Source organism: Tupaia chinensis, unplaced genomic scaffold (assembly GCF_000334495.1).
Source record: "Tupaia chinensis unplaced genomic scaffold, TupChi_1.0 Scaffold000184_1, whole genome shotgun sequence".
Lineage (NCBI taxonomy): Eukaryota > Metazoa > Chordata > Mammalia > Scandentia > Tupaiidae > Tupaia > Tupaia belangeri.
Window position 1 is genome coordinate 283089 of NW_006159659.1, and position 9837 is coordinate 292925.

At 42.8% G+C, this 9837-nt stretch overlaps 1 protein-coding gene across 1 annotated transcript in view; it reads right to left on the minus strand.

Annotated features, from left to right (window-relative positions):
* Positions 1-211: 211 nt before the first annotated feature.
* Positions 212-9837, minus strand: part of MAP7D2 (MAP7 domain containing 2) — a 58458-nt gene continuing 48832 nt past the window's right edge. Inside the window, exons 10-16 of the mRNA XM_014587116.1 lie at positions 9491-9758; positions 8603-8707; positions 7491-7547; positions 6971-7049; positions 6295-6481; positions 3144-3419; positions 212-716 (exon numbers count right to left, since the gene is read on the minus strand). Of these exons, the coding sequence (XP_014442602.1) occupies positions 3170-3419; positions 6295-6481; positions 6971-7049; positions 7491-7547; positions 8603-8707; positions 9491-9758 (946 nt within the window). The 3' untranslated portion in view covers positions 212-716; positions 3144-3169. The remainder of the gene's footprint in view (positions 717-3143; positions 3420-6294; positions 6482-6970; positions 7050-7490; positions 7548-8602; positions 8708-9490; positions 9759-9837) is intronic.

The window sequence follows — 9837 nt, forward strand, 5'->3', positions numbered from 1 at the left end:
GCTAGAGCCAATTGCCCCTATATGCAAGAATATGTGTAAGAGAACAGAAATCATTACACGCTTCCTTGCTCAACCAGACTTACTACTTTAACCCCGAAGAGTAATGTGGGGCAATGCATGTTGCAGGTAGCAAAGCTCAGAAATTAAAAAAAAAAAATTTGGAGGGTACAAAGGCCAAGAAATTAAAAAAAAAAAAAAAAAAAAGGCTTCTTGATAGTACCTTCCAAAAGAGAAACCCAGGGGCATGGGGCTCCTGCATTTCTTCTCGTAAACAAAAACAGGGAGATATACAGCCCAAGTTGAATATATGATTAACTAGAGTTTTGGTAAAGGTCAAGAATATTTGATAGGGAGACATCTAAATGTTTATGGGCTCCCATTTTGGGAATAAGAATGGTTATAAAGTGAGAATTTCCAAGCCAGCATCACCCAGGCTATTTGGAGGATCACTACAATAATAGACAAGTATAGGAAGTGCTTTATCAGCAGCTGAAGCTCATAAATAGAACCATAAATGAAACTCTGCTAAAGCCCAACAAGGCAAAAGTCTCAAGGTGTCTACCAAGAGTTACCAGTGTTTGACATACTACCTAGGAAATACAGTTACATTCAGATCTAATGATTTGGAATCCAGCGGTTAAGAGCAACAAGCTTCTTTAGATGACTGGCAGCTTCAATTTGACTATCAACAGCTTCACGGGTTCTCCAAATATGACCTGTGTAAATTCAAAAACAGGACCAGGTCAGACCAATGAAGAAACCAAGTATTTGGCAGTTTGCAATATCTAGTCTCTCTCACTAGAATGATCACACAATATGGTACTTTCTCCCTGCTTGGTAATTGTATTTTCCTTGTCCCATACAGAATTTCTCAACAGAAGTGCTACAGTATTTTTCAAGTTCTTTTAGGTGGTTCAGACTTTCCCTGTGGGAGTCTTTCCTAAAACCCGCAGATATTTAATGTCTCAAGGCTTGCCTTCCAAATGTCCCAGCCGTTATGACAACAAAAACACATTTCCAAACACCCCCCTGGGGGGTGTCACCTCTGGTTAGGAAGAATTTGAGAACTTGTACCACAAATGAAAGTATAGAAGTAGTGTGTGTAAAATGATTTAGTTAATTTTTTTTTCTTTTTGGACAAAAGTTTTACACTTTTTGTAGTTACAGATGTAGGAATAAATCTGAGATCCATGAATGCTCTCTTAGGTTTTATAATTTTCCAGTCCTTACTGGATAGTGAGTTAAGTAAACCAAGGGGCAGCTATTAAGTCAAGGATGCTAACTTAAAAAACAAAACAAAGCAAAACAAAACAAACAAAAAAACAATTTAAGTAAAGTTACTGTCGGAAAAATAACATGCTCAGGGGAATTCGTGTTTTAAGTGTCCAAGAAGGCAGCTGTACTTCCAAACCAGGGATATAGTTTACTCTGTAAGTGACTTGTCATGCAGTCTCCCTCATGTGTCAAAGGGCTGCAAACATTTTCCTAAGAACACAGGGAGGTGAATTCTAAAACTCCTTGTCTACAGGCCAGAGCTGAGGTCAGGCAGAAAATGAGTATATAAAACACAGTGACCTCAGCTGTGTGGCCTCCCCGGCTGGTTTCAACTTTTCAGAATTAAAAAAATTGGTCCACATTATTTGAGGCATCAAATTCTGTAATAGGAGTGAAGCATGATAAAACCATAAAAGTGACTGAGAGAAGGCCGAGAATATAAAAAATATTTTTGAGAGATTTTTGCTATAGGGCATGTGCGCTCACCAGAGAGACAGAGACAGAAAGCGAGAAATCACCCCCCGCCCCGAGGGGGATGGACATGTCACAATCCCTTCTCTTCCATTCTCCTCTCAGGATTTTGGGCATGCACGCACACATGCCTGGAGTGAATTTTAAGCCTCCAGGTCTGGGACTTGAACCATGGTAGACTACGTGGGAGTCCAGCAATGTAACTATTATGCAATCTACTGGTCCTGAGAATATACAAATACTTTTGAGTCTAAAAATGGCAGGACCAATTGGAATTACTAAGCTATAAAGAGGATTTGGTGAAGCCAGCAGATAGAGTGGTGGTTAAGGGCACTGGACTCCCACATGGCTGACTGCAGTTCAAGTCCTGGACCTGAAGGCTTGCTTTTTCACTTTCCCTCACTCTCTCTTGCTCTGCCCCTCTTGTGTCAAATTAAACTAAATAAATTAAATAATTCTTTTCTGAGAACTGGCAGGTGGCGTGGTGGTTGGGGCGCTGGACTCCCACATGGCTGACCATGGTTTGAGACCCAGACCAGGCAGGTTTCTTTCTCACTTTCTCACTCTGTTTCTGTCTCTCTCTCTGGTCAAATTAAAAAAAATAATAAAATTAAACAAAAAAATTTTTAAAAAATAGAATTTGGTATAGATTCTAATCATGATCTCATTATTCAAATACCAATAATCCCTAAATTACTGAAGTAAATCAAGTGTGAAGTGTGCATAATTAAGTGCATAGAACTGTAGAATGTAGATAAACCCATAGATGATGTCACGCAAATGAGATTTGCCTCTAGAAGCATTCTGATAAGAAAAAGGCCAAAAGTGGGGGAATCTTTCAGGGCACAAACTGCAGTTCTTCCCTCCCTCACTCAGGTATGACCCAAGAACAAATGCCTGCTTTGGAAGAATCCAGAATGGGTCCACAGCACAACAACTCGTTTGGGCCAACACTCATCAATGTACAATGTATATGAATGATTCTGGGTAGAATATGGAATGTCACTGAGAAAAACTAGTTGAAGGGAATTCATTTTGCTAACGCCACCTTGTGACACTATTAGAACATTCTCTTTGCCTCTACAAAAGGTGCTATTCAAGAGAGAAGGGCAGGGTAGGGGAGGTGGCACAAACCTTTAGCCAGTGCTTTTACTACTTTCCCATCCACACACCCCAAACAGCAGTGAGAGGGATTGTGGGGCAGGCACTGAAGGCATATGAAGGAATTACTTGAAATTCACCTTGACTCTTGTGTATGCTGCAGTAGATACCATAATATATTCTGTTTGGATTTTTCAAATAAAACTGACCATCCAGGAAGCTGAGTGATGTTTACTCTATCCTCACAAACCTCATTTAGAGTGTTATGGATGTAGAATATCAACAAAAGACTGTACCTTTCATTAAAAGGATGCCATTTTTGTCAACAAAAGGTGTTCAGAGTAGTTTCTTGGCCAGGACTGTTAAATCCTTCGATAAGGTTTTTGTTACAGTCATCCAGGCTGAGATTTTCACTGGATCTCTTGGGGAACGTGGGGGGGCCAGTGAAATCTAAGAGGTCTTGAAGTGCTCGGGCATTACCAGTTCCATTTTGGTCCAGAGACACTCCAGGAATCATTTCACTGACTGGTGAAAATTCTGGGATGGAGATAAGCTCTTCTTTTGAAACAGGACTGAAAGAGATGAGGAGGGAGGAGGGAGAGAGAAAGCACAAGAACTAAGCACGACATATTCTACTTGTACTCTTTAGTTATACTATTCCTTTCTAGAGAAGATGGATCTAGAGTCAACAGTGTGTGTAACACACTGTACAAACTACAAATGAGTTCAAATCTGAGACGCTAGGTGGGCACAAGGCACCCATGGACAAGAACAAGGGAAACAGACTGAGCAGGGCTTTGAAGGCCACGCACACACCACCCGAAGCACCCAAGGAAAACAGTCCACAGGCACCAGCACTCTACTGAAAGAAACACAGCACTTGCAGAACTTTCAAATGGGACATTCAAATAGAAAGCAAATGCCAAAGTTCAAAGCAAGCTGAGGAAGGGTCCTAATTAATACTGAGGCGCCTGGTGCCACCTTAAGTGAGTGGCTTTTCCTCCTCCTGGCCTCAGTTTCCTCTCCTGTAAAACGGGAAGAACAATCATTTCTCCTCACCAGGGCACTGCTGAATGTGATCCTGCTCGGAAGAATTCATATGAAGCTGAGTTAGGGTGGGGAGGACATCATGAACAAGGACCCCACCATTCCTGTCACCTGCAGTCTGCAGTGCCAATCTCACCCACTGCTTCCTCTCCTAAAGCATAGCTTCTAATCTGTCTTGACTTATCCAGCTCTTGCCCAGCCTCAGGGTTTTTTCTTCATCCCTCCCCCAAAAGGCAGAAGGAGGAGTTTTGCTGCTATGTGAGCTCCAAACCTAACAAATCCAGGCTCAGAATGGTAAGCTGGAAGCTGAGGGCCTGTCACCAGGAGTCTCTCTCTCTCTCTCTTTTTTTCTGTAGAGATTTTTCCTATAGGGTGCATGTACTCACAGGAGAGACTGAGACAGAGAGAGAGATAAAGCGAGAAACTACCCCTGTGGGGTGGGCATGCCACAATCTCCTCCTCCATTCTCCTCTCAGGACTTTGGGCATGCATGAACACGTGCCTGGTGTGAGTTGCACATACACCCAGCGTGAGTTTTAAGCCACTGAGTCTGGGACTCAAACTTTGGTAGACTGCATGGGAGTCCAATAACATAACCATTATGCCATCTGCTGGTCCCCACCAGTAGTCTCTTAACAGTCAGGGTAATGCTGCAGCCATGTTCTTCATTTCTTCTTTGAGATCTTGGAGAAGAATCTATTAAAACCAGCTAAAGTGTAGATGCTCAGAAGATCTGTCTCCTTTGCACTCAAACCCAGTTAAGGGGCAGCAGCTGGTCTAACACTACCTCTGGTGTCTGGAGCCTGGGTAAACTGCCCCATTAGTAGGAACACCCCACCCCATCTTCACCTTTCCCACCTCCATTTTCTGGGTTTAAACAACTGATAAGACATGGGAAAGAAAGAATGCCACCAGAAGCTTGAGTGCTGCCTCTAGAAGTCACCACTCTCTAAGTGCAGAAGTGGCAGCAGGGAGAACTCAGTGCACATAGAAAGCCCCTTCATTTTCTTGAGCCCTGTTCAGTGGTGCAAAGTCTTGTCTCCTCCCGCTACCCAAAGATACAAAAGAATAAACTCAGCTCAATATTAGGGGGTGGGGAGAATGTGGTGTACTAACCTGTAAGATACCTCAGTTGTTTTCTGCCTGGGGCAAAGAGGTACCAGTTAGGGAAAACCTGACCTGATGGCTGGGGGTGACTGGGTCTTTTTTTTTTTGGTGAGGTTTTTGCTATAGGGCGCGTGCGCTTGACAGACAGAGAAAGACAGGGAGACAGAAAACGAGAAATCACCCCTGGGGAGGATGGCCATGTCGCAATCCCTTCTCCTCTCGGGATCTTGAGCACGCATGCACACGTGCTTGGCGTGAGTTTAAGCCACCGGGTCCGGGACTCGAACCCCAGTTGACTACATGGGAGTCCAGTGACATAGCCATTACGCCAACTGCTGGTCCCATGACTGGGTTTTCACATATCTGGCTCAAGCCCAGAGTGGATGAGGTAAAATATTTACAATCCATGTGCCATAGGAACCCTCCCCTCTCCTCCCCAACACAGACAAAGCTGAGAACTCAGGGCCAAGAAGAAAAGGGTAAGCTCTAGCAGGCTGGCGCTCTGGCAGAGCTTTTATCAAACACTGTCACTCCCACCTGACTCAGAGAGCATCCCTCCACTCCAACTACCCTGCCCACGGCTGTCTGCTCCAATGCCTCCACCCCAATCCCATGCCAGTTAGCTCTTGATATCATCTTCAAACATAATACCAGTTTAATAGTTGTTTAGGTTTTTAAGATCTGAAAGCAAATTAGTTCCTTTATCAAATCTTCACACTGGACACAGTGGGTGCTGTTGGGGCCTGACCCAGATCACCATTACCTGGGGGCATACCGTCCCCCCAGCCACAGAGAAAGCTGGCTGCTAAAGACTCGCAGTTGCCACCCTTTCTTTGGACCACTGCTTTTAGTAGATGGGAGTTCCTATGTCCACAAAGTTAGACCTGCATCCCCCACCCTGAAGGGCCCACAGTGAATGACTGACAGATCCAGGAGTACGAAGGTCACCTCCCTTATCTCTGTCAGACAACTCACTGGTAGAAATTCATCCTGCAGAGCTCCCTTGGCATCAGCTGAGGACAAATGCTTGCTTAGCGACTTCTCTCCCTCTCCTTTTTCCTGAGAACCTTGTGAGAGTTCTCTCTCCTCAAAAATCACATGCCCTAGAAGCTCTATCTGAGGCATTGCTTTTTGAGCTAAGATGTGAATACCATACTCCTGATAGCTTTCCTGTTAAGTAGGCCAAACCTGCTTTAGGTGATTTGACTGTGCAAAAGATGAAGAAACCAACTAAAAGCCAGTGGCGGTGTTTGGAGAAAAGAAGAGGCTTAAATGCAAAAGAAATCAACATACCTCACATCCATAGACTGAACTTCTTCAGTTGAATCATCCAGACTGTTTGATTTCCCATCCAGGGCATCCAGATGAACAAGTCCCCCAACTGGTTTAAGCCCATTAGAGAAAATGTCTCGGGAAAAAGTTTCTGGGGCAGCGTGCCCCACTCCATTTACTTCCTGGCAGGTGTTCAACCCATTGATTTCTGATTGAGAAATCAAAGTCTTTGTGGTAATCATAAACTAGCCAAAACAATGATATAACAGGGGAATTTAATTTAAATCAATTAATTTAATCTTCTGCCTTCACTAATAATGCAACATCTTTTGTGGAAAGAACCACAAACAAATCCCATGTAATCACCTTCCCACTGGGGACAAGAAGACAAATCACATCATCTTTGCCTGTGCAGGGCCTCCTTGGAAGAGCAGAGTCAGGTTGTAACAAAACCTGGTTGGGCTCACTGGCAAGCCTGACAGGCCAGTAGACAGCATGTCTCCTAAGGTGGGAGGAGCCCTGAGGTTTTCCCAAGGGAGCTGACAGACCGTGTGCTGGAGGGATGCTCTCAGGGAAGGGCAACTGCACAGACCCCTGCCAGTAGTCACTCTTGGGACCCACAGGCGCTTCTCCTCTGCAGGAAGCTTTATGAGTCCTTGCTGCTCAAAGGAAGTTAAGAACCAGACCTCCCACTCACCTATTTTGTTGGGGACAACTGGTTTTATCTTATTTTCCACACACACAGTAGGCTGAATCCCCACTTTCTGATCTTCTTTCTGACAAAAAAAAAAAAAGAGAGAGAGAGAGAGAGAGAGAGAGAGAGAGAGGATGACAAGAGGAAAGCTTGGCATTGCATAGAAAAGCAACTTGGCAGAGGATAGTAGGAGCCCTGCTGAGCTACCTGCCTGTTCTGTAGTGACTGCTCGAAGCTTCAGCTGCATTTCCCTTAGTTATGTCTCCTTTCTCTTTGTGTTCATGCAGTGCTGTGCCTCTGCCTGTATTCCTACCTGCATTGCTCCAGGGAGATTTTATTTTACTGACTCCAACTCTGAAACCCCTCTTTCCTTTCAGGTACCTACATACTCCTTAACTAGGCAGGAACAAAGCAGTAAAAGTCCAATTTAGGGGTTAATCTTGCAGAGACTATAATTCCCCTGAATGTTTCCTTCTTTTCTACTCAGTATTATTAACTTTAAAATGGCCATCTCAATTCCTACCTTCACTTCTGGAGACACATCACTCTTCCTTGTTCTCTTCATAATCTCATCTATTCTCTGGAAACAGGAAAGAATCAAGGGGACTATAAGACCAAAAGCAAACAAAGTAGCCAGTCTATATGCAATTTCACATCACTCAGAAAATTCAAAAGACAAATGTTAGCAGTGGATAACAAGGATAGAAAGGTTTTCTTTCAGTTTTTCAAATAGCCCTATGAACAAGGTCAAATGCTTAAGTGAACTAGTATGTATTTACAAACAACATTCAACTTATACCTCATCTTTCTCCTTCCAACAAATCACCACCCATCAATGAAGAGAAGCACCCTACAGAAAGCAAGGCAGAGGTGCAGTTCATGAGGGAAGGCCACATCAACATACCTCACATCCATAGACTGAACTTCTTCAGTTGAATCATCCAGACTGATTTCCCATCCAGATGAACAAGTCCCCCAACTGGTTTGAGCCCATTAGAGAAAACTAATGGCTCCCAAGCATATACTAATACCAAGCCCAGACAGGGCCTAGGACACCATGAGGATAGATCTTCATAATAAGTCTCCTTAAACTCAACTTTACCCATAATTACACTAAGTGTAAATGGATTAATCTCTCCAATGAAAATGTTGTCATACTTGATAAAAATAACAAGTCCTGATCATATGCTGTTTACATGAGACACACATGAGTTCAAAGTAAAAGGATGCCAAAAGATTTATCATGTAAGATGCTAATGAGGAAAAGGCTGCTAAAGCAAACTTGAAGACAAGAAATATCACTAGAGCATTTTCAACAAGAAAATTTAACAATTTGAAATGTTTATTTGCCTCACAATAGGGCTTTAAGGGATATGAAACAAAACATAACATAAATGAAAGGAGAAATGGACAAATGCATAATCACAGATAGAGCTTTTAATGCCCCTCCTTCAGTAACTGATAAAATGAGATGACAGGAAACTAAAAAAGACACAGAGGATTTGAACAGCACTATCAATAAACATGATCTTCTTGACTGTTCTAAAAGCACTCACTCTGCCATCACTGTAGAACAGAACTGTATTCATGTCCTGCTCCTGCTTTATCATAAATCCTCCTGACCCCAGTCCTTACCTTCTTCCTCTCCAGTCGTTCCTGCTCAATTTGTAGCATGATCTGTTCTCTTTCTAGACGCATCTGTTTAGCTGCCTCCCGGGCCTTTGCTTCTGCTGCTTCTTTCTGATAAAAGCAGGTAAACCAAGGCATAGACTTTATAAAGCTTATTAAACACTGTAGTAATTCCCTAGGCTTTACACATGCTCCTTCACTTTATCATCTGTCCTAAAGTGGATGCTGCGCCAATGTTGAATGTGGATTTACACAACTTGCTCCATGAGAACAGACATGGTTGGGCTTCACTCATCTATCCTTGATCTATTACTACCATGCAAATCACTTACATGGTAAGGTGGCCAAGGTCTTTCTGTGCCTGTGGGACAGAAGTTTCAGGGAGTTAATTGCCTAAGGAGAGAGCATCCACAATGAAGGGCAGGAGTAGGTAGGTGAGTAGCTCAATTTCCTCACCCCTCACATGGACAATCCTTTCCTTGTCTCTCAGAGAGTCTCTATGTGATTGAGTTCCAGGTGCTCACAGTGACCCTCTCAGCAATGTGCTAACACTGGCTTTCCTCTCACTTCCCTACCAGTTTCCTCTCACATCAACTACTGGCTCCAAATTCTTTTTAAAAAAATATTTATTTAATTTTATGTATTATTATTATTATTATTATTATTATTATTATTATTATTATTTTAATGTCTGCCTTTGGGGAAACCCAAACAGAGGGCAAGCATTATCAACTTCACGGTTACTGCCCAATAAAACTTATATTTAATAACCAGTACGGACAATTTAAGGAAAAACTTCAAGTAAATACTATGAGTTACTTGAATTCAACTAATTTTACCTACTATATAGGCCTTCAAAACGGAAGACAGTCTATCTGAGGACTCACACAGTACCTGCTTTTCAATCATGGCTTTTTCTTGCTGTTCTTTTTCTTGCTTTTCTTTTTCTTGCTTTTCTTTTAGCAATAGCTCCTCCTCAGCTTTCCGTTTGGCCTCTTCTCCTGCTTTTCTTTTCTCTTCCTCTTCCTGCTTCTTCTTTTCCTCATCCCGTCGCTTCTTTTCTTCTTCTTGCCGCTTCTTTTCCTCTTCCTGTTTACGGGCTTCTTCTTCTAGGCGAAGCCTTTCCTCCTCTGCCTTTCTTTCCAATTCTTCTCTCTTTTGCCTTTTGAGAACATAATTATAGGAAAAGACATGCTCAAATATAAGGAATGCTCAGAAGGCCAACTGCCAAAGAACTGTGT